Source organism: Magallana gigas, chromosome 6 (assembly GCF_963853765.1).
Source record: "Magallana gigas chromosome 6, xbMagGiga1.1, whole genome shotgun sequence".
Lineage (NCBI taxonomy): Eukaryota > Metazoa > Mollusca > Bivalvia > Ostreida > Ostreidae > Magallana > Magallana gigas.
Window position 1 is genome coordinate 2,876,939 of NC_088858.1, and position 25,695 is coordinate 2,902,633.

The 25,695-nt window shown below is 34.9% G+C and overlaps 1 protein-coding gene across 4 annotated transcripts; it reads right to left on the reverse strand.

The window, feature by feature from the left end:
* Positions 1–414: 414 nt before the first annotated feature.
* On the reverse strand, positions 415–23,134 carry LOC105324233 (phosphofurin acidic cluster sorting protein 2). 4 transcript variants are annotated; one of them, XM_066086631.1, is made up of 22 exons: positions 23,005–23,134; positions 22,764–22,851; positions 21,148–21,237; positions 20,893–21,015; positions 16,865–17,018; positions 16,482–16,651; positions 16,193–16,255; positions 15,653–15,807; positions 15,234–15,285; positions 14,863–14,922; positions 11,910–12,053; positions 10,291–10,395; positions 9,879–9,985; positions 8,988–9,142; positions 7,388–7,498; positions 7,149–7,251; positions 6,914–6,956; positions 6,737–6,776; positions 6,330–6,474; positions 5,769–6,013; positions 5,271–5,378; positions 415–4,467 (listed from the first exon to the last, which is right to left on the reverse strand). In XM_066086631.1, the coding sequence occupies exons 1-22, from the start codon at positions 23,109–23,111 to the stop codon at positions 4,352–4,354; spliced, it is 2,484 nt and encodes an 827-aa protein (XP_065942703.1). In that variant the 5' UTR covers positions 23,112–23,134; the 3' UTR covers positions 415–4,351. The 4 variants fall into 4 exon arrangements, with proteins under 4 accessions (XP_065942703.1, XP_065942704.1, XP_065942705.1 ...); XM_066086632.1 differs by lacking the exon at positions 14,863–14,922; XM_066086633.1 differs by lacking the exon at positions 11,910–12,053.
* Positions 23,135–25,695: the final 2,561 nt, after the last annotated feature.

Genomic DNA, 25,695 nt, shown 5'->3' on the forward strand with positions numbered 1-25,695 from the left:
ATGAACTTTTCCATCCAATGACCTTGAATTTATACAAATGACCTTGACTCAAAATTATGACACATCCTAAGGTCATAAGCAATCTTATGTGTGAAGTAGGAACTTGTTATGTTCCCCCATGAGAAAGATGTAGACAGGACACAAATTACAATGTACAATGTATGCACTTTTCCTTCCAGTGACCATGAACTTGCCCAAATGACATTGGGTCAAAATAATGAATGTCCTCAGACCAGCAATCTTTGTGTGAAGTGGGGACTTCCACTGTTCCTCCTTTAAAAAAGATAAGGACCGGACACGATTGCACAGACAGACAGACAGGGGAAAAAACCCAAACTCTGTTGGGAGTATAATAAGCTTCAACTTTATGGTGAAGTAAATGCAAGATTTATTAAAATAAAACACCCAACACAGTTCTGGTTATATTGTTTATTGTTTGTACTGATGACAACAACCTTACAATGGAGACGAGCTAGGTCTGGCAGTCATGGTATTGCAATTTATCCCCTAATAAAAACAAATCAAACAAAACAAATTGCATACTATAACACAAATCATAGGAAATAAAAAAAAGACAACTTAATATGGTTCATCATCTTACTTTTGTTACCAATTCAATCTGAGGCCAAACAATGGGCCTATGAGTCATTGTGCTCACCTACAGACTTTGATTCAAGGTAGCAATTGTTGATCACCATTTGCACACAGATTAATTAAGTTCAGTTTGAGTTTAATGCATTATTCCCTTGTCTTTTTCTGACCTGACTTGTTGAAATTCTATTGATTGAGATATTTGGCCAACCACTTGAAGTCATGACTAAACTGTTAAATAACTTATTGATAAATCTAGCCTGACGTTGAAAGAGGCACAGATATTTTTTTAAAATCTTGATTTTTAATAAAAACAATTTTATAACACATTCAAATTTTCAGGGTATGACGCCCAGTCCATCATCAGTATTTGAAGTATACTGGCAACAGATGGCACAGGACTATACTGGTAGAACAGGGTGTTCATGTGATTGTAAGATAAAAAAAATCAATCTCTAGATAAAAAACAATCAGGCACTAGTTAACGTATTGCTTCCTACTTGACTCAAGGACAAAAATGTACAGAATTGCAAAAGAAGGTCTATATCATTACACTACATGTATTATCTAAGACTTGTGTTTGCAGAAAGGATTTCATGACCTACACATACATATACAATAATAACTAAAATTTTAAAACAACAGAACACATTGCTATCTTCTTTGATCAGTGTCATATTTCATTAGGTTTCCATTAACTTTTCAAAATGTCAAAATGTGAGAGAAATAAAAGTGATTCGACTAGAAATTAAGATACCGAGACCTGTCACCTATATTCTGACGGGGTGAATAATAAATACCCTGTACAGTTAACAATCTGGTTTAACATGTACCAGCAGCCCATCTCTCATACAAAAGAGTTTTTGTTCAACTGGAAAGGAAAAAAGACTTAACAAACATTTTGGCAAGCAATTTGATCTTCGGCGGTTAATTGTGAACACATTCAATAAGTGCAGGTATACTGCCTCACATGCAAGCTTTAGCACACTCCTTACATAAGATGGCCACAGAAAACACTGTTCATCCTCTTGAATGACCTTACCCATGAAAGTAACCCTTGAAGTTTCTTTTATTATCATTTTAAGGTGGAATAACACACCTGGAAAAAGTCACTCAAATTAACAGGAAATTTTTTAATAATGAAAGATATAATAAAAAAATACACTGTACAAATGTCAAATAAGTGAAAAATTTGCAGTTTGGGGATAAAAAATGAATATCTAAAATAATTACAGTATTCCAGTAAGTAACAACAAAAGCCCCTGCAGGATTCTAACTCGGGATGTAAGGATCACAAGTCAGACACTTTATCCACTTGGCTATGGAGTAAGTTACATGTTTCAGTCCATAAAATCCTTTTGATAAAACGAAATGTCATTTCGATCAGCCACTTTGTGATGATGTGTTACTCCACCTTAAATTCCCCTTCCCCAAAAATGAGACAGTCTAATAAAGGTTAAGTTTTTCAGGCAAACCTTGATTCATGTACCACATCTGACTCTAATACATGGTACAGTAAAACACGGTTATAGCGAACAGTTAAATTGCCCGTCCCTGGGACTTCGTTATAAGCGTGTTTTACTGTACCTCTCTAATCCACCAACATGGGCTTCCTTTAATAAGTGTCCTTTTCTGCTTATATTCTCACTAAGACATATATATTAGCATCCCCTGGGTGTCTGATCTATTTCACCTTGAACTTGTTAATTAGCCTTGAACCTGAAACCATTACCAATATAATATACAAGAATTAAGAATTTTGAACAGTTCAAAAGTTAAACAAGACCCCTACATATGCAAGCCCAAATCTTCAACTGAGGACAATGTAGCACATTACATTATTGATTATTGAGACAATTGAACTATTACTATTGTATCATGTTAATGTTCTGAATCTCATAGTTCGATCAGTGTAGCACAGTTGTACACCATGACATGATCACAAGTACCATCAACACACTGACTACCTGGAACCTCATCTTATTGTTAATGCTTCGATACGTACATTCCTATCCACACAAAATAATGCTATTGATTCCACATCATACATGTACACAAATGACAAAAGATTATGATGACTAAAATCTTAAGATCAAGCAGCGAAAATACTTTACAAAGCCAAGAAAAACTAGAATTCATTCACAAATAAAAGGGCAAAATCAATGCCTCACAAGCAATAACTACTTGTGATTTAAAACAAGTCTGACTTACTAATTATCAAGAGGTTTTTTCTTTGCAAAAAGTTGCAAAACTTTAATGCATTTGGGCAAATCATTTTTTCCATTCTATAATTTCTAACAGTAAAAAGTACCGGACATAAATTTCTGCGTATAATACTTTAGTTAAAGCGAAAAAAGCAAAAATAAGATGGTCGCAAAAATAAAAGTCACAATGAAAATATATGTAATTTAACATGTCATTTGTACTGGTCGGTGTTTCTGGCCCTTATATAAGTCCAACAAGTACCGGTACAAGTAAAGGAAGGCCTTCATTAGTATGTGTCATCCTAGGCAAAGTACTCACAATGGGTGATGATTGGACAATACTGATCAGTGGTATAACAATGTACAATGATAGTGGACCGGTTAGTTCATCTTCCATGTTAAGAATAAGATATAAAATCACTGCTCTTTTGTCATTAGTGCAAGTAAGCTATAATGCAAATTAACTGTACAAATGCAGATTTAGATCACATAAATCTCCCATATACTCCCCCCCCCCTTTATTTTTGAGGTATACCAGTAATAACTAACAGTATAAAATACACAGTTTATACAATATGCATCAACAACACAGCTGTTTATCTTGTGTTTACTGGCCTCTGTCAATCAAAAGCTGAGACAATAAAAGCAGTAAAATACAGAAATGAATACTGGGTATCTATAAAATGTATAGCATGATTTTTTTAATCATTTGAGAGAGAGAGAAAGATAACATGGCAACTTCATGCTACTGCAATCATTTTTTTAAGATAAAAATTTAAATCCAACAAGATAAAAGGCTTTCTTACTAAATACAAGTATAAATACCAGTATTTCAACTTACTTTACAAAATACCCTTCTAATAAAAAATAACAATACTGTAATTTCTACTCTTGCTTCATACTTACAACATGCATGATGCAAAAATATACCATAAAGCACCACTAGAGACAAACTCATAAATATACATTGAAAATATGGTACAGATCTCGCTCTAGAACTGTTGACATTCAATATTTAATTTAATGCAATATACAATTCCTATCTGATAAATTATTACTGTACTTGACAGGTACAACACAGGCTGAAACATTTCTGCCAAGTTAGCACTACAACCCCTCACGTTCAACCATCCATGACGCAGTCGAACACAAAGCAGCACTTCAGGAAAGATATGCTTGATTGGGTTCCGATTCTCTGATCACTTTTGGGCAATAAAAAAATCTCTCGCAGCAAAGGAAACAAATCATTCCAACTTCTGATGTATTTGTTTAACAATAGCACAGTGAAACTTGGCTTTTTTGTTCAGTGATGAGATTTTAACTAGAAGTCAAGTCAAGCACTCTTTAACTCAGTTGTCACACGTTGTTTCAACTCTGAGTTACATATCAGAAAGAATATCGAACAAATGAATCTACAAGGTAATGCTATGTGCATGATGTGTAAAAATCTCTGGTTAAAGAGGGAAGCCCTGAAACAAAACTCCTCAGAGGGAAATTTCCCAGGATTCACCTTGATGGTGAGAGGCTCTGAGACTTGTGCAATTCTGTGATGGGAGTCAGACTGGGTCCGGGTTGCCGAGGATTGCGATAGGGAAATGCTTAATGTGAGTCTGCCACTGAGTGGACAACTGGAAAAACTTCACTCCTGTCCACTCCACACCATCAACCATCACTATACACAGAAAATAGCAGGTTAGACATAAGAATATATTGGTAGTGTATCACATGATAAATCAGAAAATCCCCAGTTAATTTTTTTCCAGGTCATATGATTTCTCGTCTTTGAAAGAAAATCTCCGAATTTTGGTGAATTTTGGTACTACAGCTCTAAGTTTTGGTGGTACATGTCCCAATGATTCCCTACTTTTGAGGGAATAGCTCTGACTTTTGATGGTACATATGATTTCTTACCTTTGAGAGAGTAGCTCTGAGTTTTGATGGTACAAATGATTTCTTACCTTTGAGAGAGTAGCTCTGAGTTTTGATGGTACATATGATTTCTTACCTTTGAGAGAGTAGCTCTGAGTTTTGATGGTACAAATGATTTCTTACCTTTGAGAGAGTAGCTCTGAGTTTTGATGGTACAAATGATTTCTTACCTTTGAGAGAGTAGCTCTGAGTTTTGATGGTACATATGATTTCTTACCTTTGAGAGAGTAGCTCTGAGTTTTGATGGTACAATTGATTTCTTACCTTTGAGAGAGTAGCTCTGACTTTTGATGGTACAAATGATTTCTTACCTTTGAGAGAGTAGCTCTGAGTTTTGATGGTACAAATGATTTCTTACCTTTGAGAGAGTAGCTCTGAGTTTTGATGGTACAAATGATTTCTTACCTTTGAGAGAGTAGCTCTGAGTTTTGATGGTACAAATGATTTCTTACCTTTGAGAGAGTAGCTCTGAGTTTTGATGGTACATATGATTTCTTACCTTTGAGAGAGTAGCTCTGAGTTTTGATGGTACAAATGATTTCTTACCTTTGAGAGAGTAGCTCTGAGTTTTGGTGGTACAAATCAGCCGGTTAATTCCATCCACAATTTGACTCTTAGATTCACTCTCCTTGGCTTTCTTCCCTAACCTCATTACTACAAACAACAATTGAGTAACATTAGTTCTGTAGAATGAATGATTTCCCCATCAATATATCCATAAATATTAAATATTTCATGGGATTTAACATTACCATTCCCTAGAGCACTCTTATCAGAATCTACATAGAAAAGTTTACTGTGGAATCAATCAAACTTTAAGGGGCCAATTTTTGTGGATTGTTGGTTATTTACAGGTTCATGGGGATATACTTTCGCAGATTTACTAGTTCTATTGATACATTATTGCTGTGTTTCACAATTTATTAAATTACGATTATTTTGTGGGTAATGGCAACCTACAAAAATAACAACAGGGGTGCCACTAAAAATTTTAATGGTTCCACAGTAAACATTTGATAAATCAGAATCGACAGGCTGACTTACTGATGTGCTTCTTTTCCTTGGTGACCACCACCATGGAGAACGAGTTGAGGTCCACCGGGTTCTGAGCCAGGCGCTGCACCTGCAGCGAGCGGAACGTGGTCTTCAGCGTACACTTGTTGCTGTCCTTCTTGCTGGCCTTGTCCGTCTTCTCCGAGCTCTCAGACCTGGGAGTCGTTGTCCAGTAATCTACCTGTAGTTCCACAAACTCACCTGATGGGGGCACCACAGAGGGCAGGCTGCTTTGGCTATAAATAGAACAGGAAACAGAGAAATCAGTCACTTGGTGCTGAAGTTAATGTGTAGACTCATGCTTAGTTTATGTCACATACTTGTTTTCCAGATTATATCATAATACACTTTATTTTTTTCTTTTGACACAAAAAGTCTTTTAGTTGTAACAGTTACAAAAGTTCCAATAAATGTAGCGATTCCAATGGGGTGTTTTTTTTAAGTTTGCCTTATTATTAGGGTCTCTTGTTTTAAATGAAAGACCTTTATTCAACTGTGTTTATCAGATTTTAATTTGAATCTCTTTCTCCATCTAAACCGACTGATTGATACCTGTTGGTGGCCACGTTGACATTAGGAGAGCTGGGGGGAGTAGAGAATTCTGTCTTGGGTTTATCCAGAGTGGACATGTTGTTTGGGGGAGAGCTGGATAAGGAGGGCGAGTTAACCATCGTACTACTTGTGTCATCAAAGTCCACTGAAAAAAAAGACAGACAATGGAGTTACATACAAAGAAATTAAGCTAGAAAGTGGAATTTTGATAATTTATTTAAATAACAAAGATTTTTGTATTTCAGTGGTGCAACTTCACTGTCATATTTATCTAAAGCATTGATGGTACTTGATTTTCTAAAGGACTTGTTTGAATAAATTCTGATTTACTTCTTATCTATATAGAGTATTTAAACATAATAATTTTCAAAATACGATAAATTATATAAATTAAAGAAATGACTTACTGGATGCATTCATGATATCACAACTACCAATCTTCACTTCCTGTAGAGCACAAATAAAATAGTTTCAGATCATGCCAAAATACAACTGAACTTTATAATGCAGTCAAAATTCTGGCATTACTTCATCTCAAATACATTTATTCTGTAAACAATTCAAAGTAAATCAGTGATACATACACTGATGAATGGAATCAAAATTTGTGATGAATCTTCCTCTCCACTGAAAGAGAAATGTCAGACCTCAATTTAAACACAACAATAACTCATCTTTAAAAAGCTTCAAGAACCATACAATGTTAAAACCATCATTTTTCTGCCAGTTGGAAAAGATATATAAATCACAATGCTTTGAGGTACAGGGTAAGTTTTTAAGAACATATTTCAAGCTTGAGATTTCTTTCTTCATCATTACCTTTTAGCTCTACACATAACCATGGCCTCAGCGATTGGGATTTGAACAACAGACCCGACATAACTCAGATACTTTGACAAACGACTCACGATGTCTTGAGAATCTACAAAATAAGATAAATGCTAAGATAAATGTTTAGTCTCTCATCGATTAAAAATTCAATGAACCATATCAAATACCAAACCCCGGTACAGTATTAGCCTTCAGTGGGAGGTTAAGAGTTAAATTTAGACTCTTACCTAGTTTTGGGGCCTCTGTTTTCTCGAATGTGTCTTTCCAATGCTGATCCAGGAACAGAGAGTTGTATACACTGTCCAGGCTACCGATGTATCTCCCGATGGAGCTAGAGCCTGAAAATAACGACCAACAGGTCAGACTCCACAAATAATGCTAATACAAGTATAGTCAGTTTGTCAGTCTCGGGGAGTGATGTAATCAATACATGTAACACAGTAAGACTCAGACAGAGATGTAACTACATGTACCAAAAGCTGACACTAAGTGACAGTCAGATCAATGTTATTACATATAATAACAATCATATTGTTACTAGACAACATTGAAATGGTGACCATCTCAAAGGGCCCCACATAAATAATGGACAATAAGATGAAAAGCATTTCAGAGAATTTTTCTTAGACCTTGTCCTATAACTTTGAAATTTTCCAACTGGCATAAAAGTTTTAATTCAATTTTATTACCCCTTACTTACAGGTATTTTTGTTCAACCTGAGCAAGAAAACTATAAAGAGATCCCTATGACCGCCACATTGACCTTGTTCAAATTATAAAGTCACTGCACATCATTAACCCAAAAGCTCTGTTAATGTGAATTTTGCATGATCCAAAAAGACTTTGACATTTGACCTACAAACATCATTCAAGGTCACTGCACATCCTTTGATCATAAACACTCTGTGAGTGAAGTTATAGCCAGATTGGACCAATGGGAAAAAAGATATGCTCCAGACATGATTTTTTCATATAATTCTGCTATGACCTTCACATTTGACCTTGAAACTTGGTTTAAGGTCACTGCACACTCTTTACTCAAAGCTTACCTTATGTGAAGTATAAGCCAAATATGGTTAAGTGAAGAATATATACATGTATGCTCTGAAAAAAAGAATTTTTGCATGATTAAATATGACCTTGACCCTTCTCCTAAAAACTTTACTCAAGGTCACTGCACACCCTTTGTCCATAGGCAGTCTGTGAGTGAAGTTTGAGCCAGATTGAACTAAGGGGAAAGAAGATATGCTCTGGACAAGGATATTTCATTTAATTCTGCTATAATGACCTTAAGCTTTGACCTAGAAACATGGTTCAAGACCACTGCACACCCTTTATCCATAGACACTCTGTTGGTGAAGTATAAGCCAGATTGAGCTAAAGGGAGAGAAGTATGCTCAGGACAAGAGATCTTGGACAGACATATGGACCGACTGACGACAGACTGAACACTATTGGGCCCCCGCAGAGCGGGGCCCTAATTATAAATACCAAAAGCTGACAATCAAATCCAGGGAACTTATTACATGTAATTACAATCACACTCAAGAATTGATATAATTACATGTAATCCAGTCAGTTTGACTTAGACAGTGATGTAATTAAATGTAACACAGACTAAGAGGGAAATGTAATTACATGTAACTACAGGTAGATTCAGAGAAAGATGTATTCACATGTAACATAAACTCTAAGAGTGTTGTAATTACATGTAAGACAGACTTTCAGAGTAATGTAGTAAAATGTAACACACACTCAGAGAGTGTTTGTTACAAAAACACCATAAAATTCCCCTTAGAGTTATAATGATTGATAACAGACACTTACCAAATGGTATGATGAGGAACTTGACATAGGTCTGCCAGTCTGGGGGCTTGGCAGAGAACTGCTCCACGTATGGGCGGAGAACGGTGTTAACGTAACTATCACTTCCTGCAATACAGACCTTGACAGCGCTGGGGGCCTTGGAGTTACTGTTGCAGCTGTAACAAACAAATCCAAGGGTAACCAACACATTATACACATACTAGCGGTAACAAACAAATCCATAGGTAATCAACATTAAAGACATATAAACACATGTATACCCTAACAAATGTAATAATGTATTAATAACCTAAATCAATATAAAGATGCTTCCATTAAAAACTTAAGGTTTTTGAGACTTGTTTTGAAAACCTCATTTCTATGCAACAGGAAAATTACCGTACATAACAAGGAATTGGAAAAAAGGAGAGGGATAGGGATTGAAGTTTTGGCTTGAGCAAACTTGCATATACTATTTTGGCATTTAGGATGTACTACATGTATTTCCTTTTTTTAAACTTTCAAATTTATATTTGGATGTATAATTTCCTGACTTCAGACCAATTATTTGGGGACTCTGTATTTTGGTTTGCTATTTTAGGGATTTGGACAAATCACCTCTGTATTTTGTACTTATCATATCTGAACAATGGACTTACTACTGTGGTTTCATCAATATTCGTTGAATACCAATTTTCGTGGATTTCGTTGTTAAGTTGATCCACGAAATTAAATGTTCATTGAAGTGAAATTTTTATTAAGATTTTGTATTGATAGGGTCATTGGCCTCGAATTTACGTATCCTTGAAACCGAGATTTTCACATTATCCACAAAAATTGATACCCTTGAATATTAATGAAACCACAGTATATCTTGACTTTAGACATAAAATTTTTGAACGATGGACTTACTATTTCTGGATTTTGGTGACGAGAGCACTGATGGCTGCCTTGACATCGGGTTCTCCACAGGTGCAGATCAAGTTGTAGTTATTGTCTTGTACCTTCTGGTGGAACAGCTACAACAATACACATCCAGTAGTTCATAAAAGTAAACAAACTCACAAACAATCAATTTAACTTGACATCTATGCTTATGTAGATTTTGAATTAAAGTGATCACCCTCTTTCCTATCTCCATTGTGAAACAATTGCATCACCAACATAACCACATCAAAATCTATTCATCATTTTGCAATGTAAAATCCAACTATAATGTCTAGAGAGTGTAAATTCTTCTTTATTCCTAATGATGTAATAACTTAAATTTCCCCTTGACCTCTATAACCTAGTGAACACACACCTGAGCAGAGCTGATATTTACCTGTCCTTGCCACTCAGCAATGTTGACCAACATCACGGTGTCAGGGAGGGACTCCTCCAGTCCCCCCAGTACCACACCCAGCTGGTCCATCAGTGCCTTCCGGGGCTGGGGGAGAGAGATCACAGACAATATACACAACCGTATTTACACACAGAATCAATCATTATCAGAGTACCTGACACTAATATCATTTGTATTTACACACAGAATCAATCATTATCAGAGTACCTGACACTAATATTTGTATTTTCACACACACTGATATTTTTGAATTGATGATGTTGGTGATACCCATCACAAAGTCAAACTCATAATATATTGTATTTAGGATATCATACATGCCTCTAGCTTACACATAGGAAAAAGCAAACATGAGGAACACTATCTGAATAAAAATGTAATGCTGAAATAAAACTAGTCATAGAGTATTACATCACAAATCCTTCAATTTATCTAATGCAATGTCATTCTTTACAACTTTGCATCTACTCATTTAATACAAATCAATTAAGTATCATATTGTGTCATTTCCTTATTGTAAAAAATGTGCATAAGAACACACAAGCTATATTGATATTACGTTTACAATTTCATAAACAAGTTATAGTATCACTCTGGAGTAGTTGACCCTGATGGATTACACTGTACCAATGTCAGAACCACCAACACAGCAAACAGTAGGTTAACACTGGGGCAATAGAGTCCAACCCCACCCCCCAGCTCTAACACCACTCAAAAGAAATGATTAGTTTATATCTGGGTATAGCAAGATCAGTCATTGAGTGTGATTAGCTCAGTTCAATCCAGATTATTAATAGCTGTACTTTTATTTGGATTCGGAATTCTTGTACCGTATATATTTGATTCAAGTTAAATGACTATAGGGAAGTAATGCACACTTCAGTCACTCAAAATTAACCTAATTGATTCAGTCTTCCACATAGGGAGCAGAATCTACACAACTGAAAAATAAAATGTCACACACTGAATTAAAAATGGCACAAGCAATTTACTACAAGTTTTGAAATAGTTTTGGCTTCAAGTCATAGAGCTACAATAATGGTAAACTGAACAGAGAAAGATACATAGAAAGTCTACAAAAAATGGCTAGCTGCATTCAATAGCTAGATACATATAAATGTCCATGTCCAATGTCATGCTATGGTTAAACAGTCACACACACTCAAAGCAACATGGATTTCCCGGGCTGTGTCCCCATCCCTGCCATGTCCTATCAGATGAAACATAAATTACCGGGTACATGTATTTTGTTTTCACAGATTCTGAATTTCTCATTGAAAAGCATTTATAATTATTAAAACATTAGAATAGACAGATGAGTTCAAAAACATAAATGGACAAGTTGACATGACATGCAGGACAACAGAAACAACCCCCTGGTTTCCATGGTAACCCGTCCACGCTCCGTATATAGGCAGATGCTAGCCATATTCTATGTAGATTTTTCGTGCTTATGATGCAACTAATGCATGATGCCTATATCAGGTGATGCCCCTTTAAAGGACTGTGAATTACAAGATACAGTTAATGAAGATCTTGTCTACATAGGCTAGCGGTACCACCTCAGTGTGTGTTAGTACAAGCTACGCGCTACTAACCGATCCAGGGACTGGACCAGTGCTGTGTCGACGATGAGGCTCCCCTTTTTTGTGCTTCCCTTCTCGATATGACCGACTGCGACCATGATTTATTTTGCCTTTTGTTTCTGGAGAAGATTTCTGATCTTCTGTGAGCTCTTTTTCCTAATATACCGTCAAAAATATCTTGTGAAGCAATCTTAAATAATTCTAAGTTTATAAACCTCATTTGATTTGCTTTTAAATGCAGAACAAGTATCTGAAAATCAAATGATTAATTGCTGTGGTAATTCTCAATAACTCTTTTTAAGTTCAATAATTGTTAACTTTATGATTTTTAAAAGCATAACAAACACTAAAGATGTTTGAGAGTGCACAAAGATAATAAAGAAAATTGTTCCAAAAAGAGTTGCCAAAATAAAACAGGGATTAAATCAAATAAACTGCATATATAATATGGCACTGGTGCTGAAAGATATGGAAGAATTGTGGCCAAAATTCATTCATATATTTAAAAATACCAGTTATATGGTGTAAAAAGAGAGCTCAAGTGGCTACTGAAGTTAATGCTATTATAAGGTTTCTATGGACAGGCACAGGTACTGTAGCTCCCCATTTCCCGCTAAATAAAACAAATGTTAGGGATAGGATCACAGACTGACGACTAGGTACATCACATACAGACATGCAGCCATAGTCACAAAACTCCACAGCGTGAGCAACATTAGTCAAGACAACACTTGTTTAATGCATCAAAGTCACACCTCTGGCTTTCCATGATCATTAAGGTCTATGTATGATAGATTAAGAAAATTTGAAGCTGGTCTTTGTAAGTGCTTTAGCCTGTAGAGAGTTCTAATCTGTGGGGGAGGGGGGAAAGGGGGGCAGACTGGGACAATGGACTATGACAATGAATTGATCATTTCTTTGATTTGTTCAAAAGATTGCAGATGTGTACTTTTTAGGCTTTTATCATTTTTCTGGTATGTGTTGTAAGGGCAATCTGGACATTTCAAAGATTTAACTTCATTCCCTTTCTGTGTTAAAATGTTGGACAGAGAATATACTATCTAGCTAGTTAGGTTTTTAATGTTAAAACAAGTAAAGAGAGAATAGTACTCTGAAATATATGTGAGATTACTTATACTAAATACCCAGCACCCAAAATATTCACATCAATATACAGTCAAATAGAGATTGTTTGTGAGTCATTTTTTTAAAGTAGTAAAAGGATATGTTTTTCTGCCTATTGCATTCACCAAAGATTGATGTCATTAAGAACACACAGCTATATTCACAAATTGTAATTTTTTTCTTCACAATGTCCGCTATTATGATGACGAAGTTCCATATCAAGAACCATCCCTCTTCCTTTTATTTTAATAGTATGACATAGTCATAGTATGTTGATCAAAGATATTGATTGGCTTATTATGCTGTACAATGTAATAATATACTTGTAATCAAGCATAAGGGTGCAAGTAAAATATAGATATGGTTATAACATTAGAGCATAACCAGAAAAGGTGAGAATTTATTGCTTATCATTTTAACAAAAGCTATGGTATGAGGCTGAATACTTTATCATGAAGCAATACAAAAACCCTCATCACATCTTAAATGACATTTTTAAAAGGTTTCTTCCATTGAAGTTAACAGGGTCTGAGAGTAAACTACAATAGTACACTGTACGAGGGTTGTTCGGAAATTATTGAGACATTTTCTCTTATTCTTTTAGTAAAAAAGATAAACTCTTGAAATTTCACCAAAACGTTAATCAGGATAGAGTTTATCAATGTGAACAGTTTCTTGTTCATGGCATGAATAGATCATTCCTAGTAAGCTGACCAAAGTGCCTTCGTCCTGTAACCCGGCGCAACCGCAAACTTTTCGCAACGTCATTTTAACGCTTCTTATTGCTCCCGTGTTTTAAACACCTTACAAACAAACTGAAATAAGAATTATTCTTTATTTCTCATCTTTTGTTTTAATTTCAAGATGTCATCATTTACAATTTCTCTCATTCTTGTTTTTTTTAAAGAAAAAATCAAGATATTTTTACCCGAAAGTCTAATTACTGTGAATGTCTCCTGCAGTCATTTTTTACATATTTTAGAACTGTTTACAACAGTTTGTGTGTCAAAAGTTGTTCCCTTTGGCCTAATTGTAGATAAATAATCAGTGAAAAAAATATGATGAACTGAAGTTCTATTCCTTGTCTTGTCATCGTATAGTTTTTTTACGCAATTGCGTGGCCTTAAAAGGTCTTCTTCTGAGATTTCCACCAGTTTAATGGTTTTCGTTGCGCCGCCTTGACGTCAAAATTCAATGTAAAGTCGTTGTCAGATTTTTATTGTTTGGTAAATATATGTGTACAGTATCCGTAATTCATCTCGAACATCAGTGAAACTTAATCGACAGTTAGTCGCAAAGAATAGCAAAATGAACATATTTAATTTGATTTCTTTTATCATTAACTGTAATTCTACGGACACTTATAAAGTAGATGTTTAAGTTGTTTAATCTCCGAGTTCATGGCTGCGCCGGGTACCCCGACCACCGACTTGTTTATCTACTGTCGTAAACAAAATATTTAATATTCTTTTAATATCACTTTGTTTTATTATTTGTTGGTGTTTCTTCAGTGTCTATGCCAATTTTCACCAAAATTCGTCACTTAGAAAATAAAATAATCGATTTGTCTCAATAATTTCCGAACAACCCTCGTACATGTATATCCACTCTGACCTGCTTCTTATGTAAATAATGTGTTTGTGTGATGGTGGAGTATAAAATTAATGGATAAATGTTAGAGGGTTAGGGTGGGGTATTCGGGGTTGGGGAGAGGGCAGGCAATTTATTCCAGAACAAGTGAGGGTACAAGGAAACATTTATTGTCATGTAAATAACCAGAGAATGAAGGGACAAGGTAAAAACATGGTAACAAAACAAACTGTGACCTTTCTGCACTTACCAGAAGGCTGTCAGGGTCCTTTTTTTGGGAGGTTGAGTCATCGCTATGTTTATCGGGGTCCTGTATATACAAATGAACAGCTGATTACAACACCGAGCTCTGTAGCACAAAGCAAACAACATTCAGTCCGACAAAATCAACTAATCAGGACTACGGGGCCAGATTAAACAAACTCTGAAGGTGTATCTCTGTTATAAACAGAATCGACATGCTTTTATGCGGGCTAGGATATTACTGTAATAGATATTGATTGGAAAATAAACTGAAGGATCAAGCTTTAAGAGAAATAAAAGATGATACGGAAAAGAGGTTAACATGGACTCGAGAGTTACTGAGCATGCTCTCTGTGTCATGAACTCTGAACCCCTGACCTTTGTGCTGTCTTCCAGTTCAACCGCACTCATCCGTCCCTGAAAGAATGGTCTGAAAAGAAAGGTAAACAGTTTGAGTATTAGATGCTACCAGAATATTGTGAAATAAGCATTCTTGAACATCAATGTTGAACACTTTATAATATTTACTTTGAAACTACACATGCACATAAATAAGGAATTTAGCATCAAAAACTTCAACATAGTAAGCTATCTTACAACCTCAAAATTTGTAGACATGGACAGGTTTAATACTTCTAATCAATATTCCTTGAATACTGGTAATATTGGCTATAGCAAAAGTGAAATCAACATGGAAGTCCCTTGTGTATTTTTTTCCCATCTCTCAGTATACCTCTTGTATTCATTCCCATATACTGCCACCACAGTAGAACATCTACCTTTTGGCAGCCACTTACCTTAGTCTGGGTTTGGGGGTGGAGATGACACTGACAGTGTCAGGGTCCATTTCCTGTCCGCTGTCACTCATGCTCTCAGCCAGCTCGTCAATCAGGTCATCAATGTCATCCGTCGGATCCTGATTCGTGTCTGGGAACTCCTCAGGGTCCAGTGACTGAAAAATTACAACTTACTGACAATTCACTAGTACCAACTTACTGATAGTTCACTGAATGACAACTTACAGTCAGTTCACTAGTGATAATTTATTGTTAGTTTACTGAATGACCTTATGTCAGTCCATTGAATGACAAATTACTGTCAGTTTACTAATTTACAACTTACAGTCAAGTCAATGAATAACAATTTACTGTCAGTTTACATAAGTGAAATTAATTACATTTACATATGTTACTTTACAGTTTGGTTCTATTGCACATTATTGCATATTAACAATTTAATGAATTGTTAATCCAGAATGGAGAGTTTCGCTAAGTAATTGTTAAATATCCAATAGTCTTAAAAAGTTAATGAAAGAAAGAAGATTTTATTTAGCAAACCTCCTCTGTGATCTTGAATTTGCGAAGTAAAGATACAATTTTCTGTTTAAAATTCCTCTGTTGCTGCAAAAAAAAAATATGGAAGTGCACCATCCACAGAAACCTATCTAACACATTACACAAGTGAAGAAATTTAAATTAAGAATGGTGATTATTTGTGCTCACATAGAACCCTTACAATTCACCAAACTATACTGATAGTGTAACATTGACCCCAACATTTAAATAATCAATATGACTAATATATTGCCATGACGACCCAGCATGCACCACATTTCCTCTGACTTACATTGACACGCCCCCTAGCTGTGGCCACACCTCTCGCCTCTGTTCGGTTCGATTTTCTTGCCCTCAGCCTGCCATCTTCATCCATTGCCTCCGGATCACTGATGTCATCATTTGACCATTCTTCTTGATCATCTTCATCGTATGACTCATTGTCAATGTCTGGGGAACGATCTGAAAATAATTTCTTTGTATACAATGCTGGATCCTCTTCATACATTCAAATCTCCTCTTCAATCTCATTTTAAATATTTTGCCAGTCATACATAAATTCAATTTGAATTAGAATTTAAGTTGTGCAAATTTTGACATTTTATTTTCTGTCAATACTTTGCAGACATTTAGCTAGGTGCTGTTATGGGTAGTTTCAGACGGACTAGAACTCACCGACGTCAGAGAGGATGTTCTTCCTCTGTCCATTCTCTGTGTGGTCCACCGGTTGACTGGAGAGCTGTAACATCACCAGGGTGGCCAGCTTCTCTGTGTTGTCTTTCTGTTCACTGTATAGGGACAGGTCCTTGTCATGAGTCCTCTGTAAAACCTACACACAACAATAAACAAACTGTTAACAAAATACATGTAGACTGTAAAACGTAGGTTGAAAACAAATGCACAAGAACAGACTATAAACAACCTAAATTATAAATAGACTCTAAAACATCAGTTTGAAAACAAATGCAAAACAAAAGGACTGTAAAAAACCTAAAAAATAAATAGACTGCAAAATGTAAGCTGTAAAACCAATACAAAACAACAGACTGTAAACAACCTAATTAAGAAATAGACTGTAATATGTCTGTAAAACCTACACGCAACATCAGACTGTAACAACCTAAATAACAAATAGACTGAAATACATCTGCTGTAAAACCTACACACAACAACAGACTATAAACAACCTAATTAAGAAATAGACTGTAATATGTCTGTAAAACCTACACGCAGCATCAGACTGTAACAACCTAAATAACAAATAGACTGAAATACATCTGCTGTAAAACCTACACACAACAACAGACTATAAACACCCTGAATAACAAAGAGACTAAAAAACATCAGCTGTAAAACCACAACAAACAGAATGTAATATTTGAGTTGAAAACCAAAACACAACAAACAGCTAGACTGTAAACAACTGAAATAATAAAGGCTGTAAAACATCTGCTGTAAAACTTAAACACTACAAGAAATTCAAATTACTGTATATTCCTTATCTTACACGAGTACCGGTACTTAATTCTGCCTTTTTTTCTTCAAATCGCATGAACATAAAATCGCTGAATCCCAAATGTTTATCTTAAGGTAGTTTCATGTAGTTTACATGTGTCCGAAAAATAAAAGCAAGATTTTAAAATTTGTGAGGTGTACATCCAGTGATTTTACGTGGATATTAATTCCTCACATTTAGATAGGGTGTCCGGTCAAGTCGTACACAGACCAACTCGTATACAGGTCAACTCGTATACAAAATTTCCGCATAAAAAAAACGAAAGTCATCTCGTATACAAAAAAATTCCCGTATACCTAACCGAAAGTCAACTCGTATACAAAAAAATCCTGTTACAAAATCGAAAGTCAACTCGTATACAAAAATTCCCGTATATTTAACCGAAAAACAACTAGTATACAAAAAATCACCATAATTTGAAAGTCAACCCGTATGCAAAAAGTTAGAAACAAAACGTAAAAGTAATTTAAAAGTAACTTAAAAACACTTGGTTTCTTGTAATAAAATTTCTTTATATGTTGCTTCCGTAATTCAGCGTAAAAAGGACATACAAGTGAAAAGCTGTCAATGTGACAGCAAACCGGGTTTTCTTTTATGTAAACTGTATCCATAATCCATGTCAACCCTTTTCCAGTGAAATGGAGTACCCTACATGTTTATGCAACATTTTGCCAAAAAATGACTAAGTTCAAAAGCTAGTATTTTTTTCATAAATTATCGGAAATCGAAATCCTAGCAATATGCACACCTCTGATATATGTACAATTGATCTGCAAAAGAACAACTTCCTATCTTGAGAACTGTAGGAGGAGTTATCCGTACCATGAGGGTACCCTATATGCAATATTTTGCCAAAAAATGACTAAGTTCAAAAGTTGATATTTTTTCAATTAATTATCAGAAATCAAAATCCTAGCAATATGCACACATCTGATAAATGTACAATTGATCTGCAAAAGAACAACTTCCTATCTTGAGAACTGTAGGAGGATTTATCCATACAATGAGGGTACCCTATATGCAATATTTTGCCAAAAAATGACTAAGTTCAAAAGCTGGTATTTTTTCGATAAATTATCAGAAATCAAAATCCTAGCAATATGCACACCTCTGATATATGTACAATTAATCTGCAAAAGAACAACTTCCTATCTTGAGAACTGTAGGAGGAGTTATCCGTACAATGAGGGTACCCTATATGCAACATTTTGTTAAAAAATGACTAAGTTCAAAAGCTGGTATTTTTTCGATAAATTATCGGAAATCAAAATCCTAGCAATATGCACACCTCTGATATATGTACAATTGATCTGCAAAAGAACAACTTCCTATCTTGAGAACTGTAGGAGGAGTTATCCGTACAATGAGGGTACCCTATATGCAACATTTTGCCAAAAAATGACTAAGTTCAAAAGCTGGTATTTTTTCGATAAATTATCGGAAATCAAAATCTTAGCAATATGCACACCTCTGATATATGTACAATTGATCTGCAAAAGAACAACTTCCTATCTTGAAAACTGTAGGAGGAGTTATCCGTACAATGAGGGTACCCTTTTGGCAGCCGCCCGCCCGCCAATCCGCCCGCCCACCCGCCCGCCCGCCCGCCATTTTCACCATTTTAATAACCGGATTTTTCCGTTGGAAAACCCGGTTAATAAGAATAAAATGGATGTTATCAACTATAGCAAAGTTTGCAAAATTCATACATGTTTAATTGTGCATTATGACTAAACTCGGTAACAATGTGAAATTACAACAAAAAAATTAACGATAATTAATTGTGTCAATCCAATCATTATTATTTAGTAATTATTTCTACACATCAAAACAATAATTGTTAAAACAACAAGCGCGGTGTTTCTTCCTTCTCCAAACGGATGACTTCTCAAAGGCTAATTAAGATACTCATCATTATTTTGTTTGAAAAAAATATATCCAACTTTCCGCTTTTATATGTCATTTCCCAAACTTCTTTCAACATGGTACGACACCTGTGTGTTTCCTGTCGATTTAGTATACGGGAATTTTTTGTATACGAGTTGACTTTCGGTTTAGCATACCTATTTTATACGCGGAATTTTTTGTATACGAGTTGACTTTTAGTTTTTTATGCGGAAATTTTTGTATACGAGTTGACTTTCGTTTTTTTATGCGGAAAATTTGTATACGAGTTGACCTGTATACGAGTTGGTCTGTGTACGACTTGACTGTAAATCTTAGATAGGAATCTACAGTATCTCTCTTGCCAAAAGAGTCTTTGAACACTTTGGAACACAACTGAATTCCAAAGGGTATTTCTGAAGCAGAAAAAGAAAACGTAAAAGGCTACAGAAATATACAGTGACAACAGACTACAATTAAAGCTTACTTGATCTTTGAACCTCAGCACAAGATAGAACCTCAGTGCAACGGCTTATCAGTTTAAATATTGATATTAATATAAACCAGAGAACAAAACCAGGAAATTATTGTTAATTTACATCTAATTCACACAGGAGATTCAATTAATGAGAGAAACAAAGAAATAAATCATCAAAATTAAAAGAGAGTGACTTTCAATTTTGCTTTGGAGATGTATATTTTAACAACTTTTTACGAAAGGTCTGAACGACCAGTATAGGTACGTGATAATAAGCAGGCACCATTCATGTCTAATGTAACAATGTGACATTTTTTCATTACTTATACACGTACTATAACCATAATCATTATCAGAAAGTAGTATGGTTCTTAATTACAGCATAAATGAACAGGATATGCTTTATAACAAACTTCAAACCATTTAGCTTTTTTATATATACGTAGAAATTTAGATAAACTTCAAATTTATACGATTCTTTTAAAATCTTGACATTACGGCCAAAATAATATTCAGTTTCACAGGCTAAATTTTCAGAATATTTTGTAGCAGAATAATGGCAATAATAATCAATACTGCAGCATTTGGTTTGATTCAGTGATGCCAGAACAACAAAATATTAATTTTTTGGGCCTTAAATTACTTTGGAGATAGTTTAATTTTCCATTAGATTTCATAATCACAGGAAATAAATGCTTAATGTTCAATACTTGGAAAACTTAAAAATAATTATCTCCAGCAATATTGCTTAAAGTATTTCATTACATCAGAGAACAGAACTAGATCAGAGATATCTGTGATGATATCCAACTTCCTTGTTCTTACATGTGTCATGTTCACTTGTCCAGCAGCCAGCGTTTTGTAGCCTAGAATAGTTTTGTTCTTGTACTTCTTCCTTCTCTGTAACATGACTTGCAGCTTACAGTCTCTCTTCAGATAATGAGGATACTTAAAGAAAATCAAGGAGAAAATATAATTCAAATCAATACAATATTAATATGCAAAATATGCAAAAATAAGAACAGGCCCCAACTCTGCTAAAAATGCTATTTTATCTAGTGGTAAATATTGACTACAGACCTGTAGAGAGAAAGTGAGATCCAACTCTGTATCAAGCAGTCCTCCTTGGGGTACAATAATTTCATTGGACCTTAGAATTCTCTTGGAGTTCTGAAAATCAAAAGGATACTTCATAAAACTATAAAATGTAAAGCACAATAAATTATCAAAGGCTTTCATATGCTTTATTTTCATTTAGTACTCTGAAAACAGAATTAGGTAGCACAAACAAGAACTGCGGTAAAATTTGAGGGTTTTATGTAAATAAAGTTTGAGATATTTCCCTTATGTCCAAGGTTACCGGTAATTATCCCTAAAAAACTGAAAAAACAACAAAAAACCACAAAATTTGACTTTATTTTTAATTAAATACTTTTTATCCCATCTGGTTTTTTTATTCGATTTACCTCTAAATTGTTTATTTCTTTTCTCTGTCATAAACTGAAAAATATACTATGCATTCTGTTGGTGCGTGTATCAAGATTTAGAATTAAAGGTGCCTATAGTCTGAATATTGGGTATGTAACATTGTTTTGCTACAAAATAAACTTGTAGACCCTGACTTCTTAACTAAAAATTACCATATTTAGTTCAATTTTGTTGCATGGGTAGACTTTACTTCCTGTGACTATATTTCAGAAATTGACAAGGTCGACTACTGATATATAACCTAAAGGTATGGTGTGATTAAAATTGATCTGCTCCTGTTACCATAGGTCATAAGGCTGATCAGGAAGAAACATTATCAGCATACACTGACAAACATATCTCCATAAGACCACCTTAAAAAAATATTTTACTCGACTTCTCCAAATCCCGTTTTACAGTTGTTTTTCAAATCTTGCCTCATTTTATTTTATCACTGAAATTTGATATTCTGACTTTAAATTCCCAATCATATTTCACATTAGGCATTTCATGCATTTGACAATGGGAAATCAGCATTGAAGTGGAAAGTTTTAAACAGTCGGCTGTCTAGTTAAATCTAAGATTCAACTCCACTTCATATTTGGATTGATGCCTTTGCCTAATCTAAGGGCAGTCCTTCATAACTTGTGTCTGGAAATTTGGTCCCAAAATTTGTTCACTTATAATAAAACAAATTGGGATAGTCACAATTCTTGCCTACTTCAATTTTGCTGCTTGAATATCTTTTTAATCACATGTATAAATTTACTTCAATCAAAAATTGCCATCTTGTCTTTATGTACTGATAATCCCACAAATTATCCCAGTGGTTTACAATGGTGGCCAACATCAAATCAAATGCATCACCTTGAAAAATTGTCATAACAATGCTACGTAAATGCTAGAAGTGCATACTAATTTGAAGAATGTTTGAGCTGTAGAAATGACAAGGGCAAGATACACCAATATTTTGAATTTAATAGCAACAAGTTGGTGTTCATTACGATTTGTTGATTTAACATTCGATTCTAAAAGGGGTTTTTTAAGATCACAATATCCTGTTAGCATCCCGTGAATAAAGTCTCATAAGACTTGCATATAGATCTAGCTGTCATGTTAAAAGTATACATTTCAGTCTGTCATGTGCGTTGTCACTTCAAATGTCAAATCCCAAAACCACGTTTTAAGTTCCTGATTCATCTAAGTAAGACTCTAAGTAAGATTCTTACCTGCATTTTCACAGCAATGATCACAGAATTCAAATCATTTTCTAGTGGTTTGTGTATAACCAATCTACTAAGAGTCAGAGTGCATAACCTGAAATGTAAGAATGATGCATTGCAGACGAATTTTTATCTTTCCCACCCTTCTGTCATTTCTCGGTTTGTCAACATAAATAGTTTTGATGCTAAATAATATAATTTCAAGATAACATTGCACATCTCACGCTCTGTGGCTTCTGGAAAATACCTTGGAATACAACTTGGGGCAGTTTTCTCCACCTCTAAAACAGCGAAGAACTTCATGGGCACAGGTTTTGTGCCCATTCCTATCGTTCTGGCAGATTTCTCCGCCATGTTTATTTTTAATTAAATTTGCGCATGCTCATTGAGTATGATTCGGGTGTACCAAAACTATTTCGGTTTCATATCAAGAGAGTCTTTTTTTTTAAGCCAAAATATCGATTTACCATTGTGGGGAATAATTTTCTAAAGTTTGATCTCTGTCTGCATTTAGAAAATAATCCACATTTTCTAAATATTGTGTGTGTGTGTGTGGGGGGGGGGGGGGGTAATTTATTCCCAATAAATATTTTAAAATTTATAGTGCAAACATGCATTGTTAAAGGTTTGTATAATAAATGCATGATATCACATATCAAAGAAGGTCATATAATTTTTTTTTAACTTTTAATAATTTTATGAACATAAAATCGTTATTGCACGGTTATCATGGTTATCAATTTTTAAACCCCTTGGATAAAATCTACAAAATACACATCAATCTGATAAAGCTAATTATCTAATATCAAAGAATTATATTTTCAAAAGACAAATTATAACTCGTTAACGGAAGTTCTTGGTTTAAATAAGTACACCGAAATAAAAACTAAACAGAGCAATTAATAAAGCACACGAGCACAGGCCCAAAATAACAAAATTAATATATTGCGAAATTGACATTATTTTTACGGCAAGACATAATGGGACCAAGCCGATGGAGAGACGCTCACCCCCCCCCCCCCCCCTAAAAAAAAAACACCCAAAAATCCCTCATTCCAACCCCGTCCAACGGTCCGAGCAAAGACAGGCGCAGAATACTGCAAGAGTTAGCTCTCTTTAGCCAAACTTGATCCGATATTTTTCGACTTTTTAACTCTTAGTATATTAATATAACGTTACACTTCATCTACTGAAAAATTAAATTTTTGATATATTTTGTGGAAAAAACAAAAAATCAATATTCACAATATTTACGCAACATGAACATGAAAAATACAAGTTTTGTATTTTTATTTTGTTTGGTTCATTAATATTCTAAGTTCAAATTAAATTTGAATTTAATTTCAGAGTACGCATACACAGGCCTGAATGATTAATTTGCACCTGTTTCGAAATAAAACAGAAGTTTTTCTGTACAACAGTGAAGATAAGTTACAAGGATAAAGAAATCATATCAAATATTAAATATACCGCAGGTCAACGAATAAGTCCAAAACTTGTAAAAAAAAAAATTTTTTTCTATACAAGTGGATTTTGGTTTTTAAAAAATTTATACTTCAGTAATAATAAAGAAATGAATTATAAAACTTCGCTTAGTCAGAGAAACCTTTGACCACTCTGAATCCCCGCGCGGACAGTAATGGATCCGTCCACTTAGTGTGAAGAGCCAGCTGACCGGTCGACGAGAGGTTTCTTTTATTGGGTTCATCACGTAATCACGACAGGCATCTCCGGAAATCGTTCATGATGTTCCGGAAGTAAGATCGATACGGTTAGGTCGCCCTGGTGATGACGCCGGAACCTAGGTTACCCCGACCCTGGCACCAACAGGTGCACGTCAGCCACAGACTGTCACGTCATCATGGTCAGCGACGGAGACCAGTGACCTACTAACAGGCAGCTGCTGCTACAGACGGAGCAACAAAGATAAACGCACATATGTACATAAAACTAATAGAGTACAGGTAATAATGCAGTGAACAAAAGTTATAAATCAAAGAATATCACACAAAGTCATCAATTTGATAGGGGTAGAAATCATATAATTGCCTGACACCACGTGTTTTACGCGTACTTACGCGTACTTGACATCAATTGCAACTAAATATACCCGTCCTTCTATCATAGACAACAAGGATACACACCTGGAAAAAGTCACTCAAAGATATAATGATAAATAAACTATACATATGTCAAATAAGCGAAAAATTTGCAAATTGGGGATAAAAAATGAATTTCTAAAAATTCAATTAAGTAAGTAACAACAAAAGCCCTTGCTGGATCCGAACTCGGTATGTACGGATCACAAGCCCGACACTTTATCCACTCCGCTATGAGGTAAGTTATATGTTGCCGTCGATAAAATCCTTTTAATAAAACAAAATGTCATTTCGATCAGAGGTCATCCATTTTATTACGATGTGTTATTCCACCTTAAACAATGTGGTCAAACACAATGTGTGTACACAGATATTCTATCCACTTAGACAACAACAATATGTATGTACAAAGATGTGCAAAGACGTCTTATCAACAGAGACTGCTACATAGTTTATATAGACATCATATCCACAATTACAAATACAGTTTGTACCCTTACAACCAGCTGCATATTAGTTCAGTGACACCGTCGGGCTTTCTCTTCACATACTAGACAACTACAATATATGCGTAGACATCCTCACTGTATAGACAGTTAAAGTGTATAGATATCGGTATAACTATATCACGTGTAAATAAACAGGTGCTGCTAACCCAATAGGCAACCACAATATGTACACATCTTATCCACAGTGACACCTACTATGTTTAGACAGAGATATAGTTTAACCACATAGACACATGCAAAGTGTATATAGAGATATTATCCACATACATAACTACGATGTGAAGATAGAGGTCTTCTCTACATTGAAATGGAGATATTATCCACAAACAC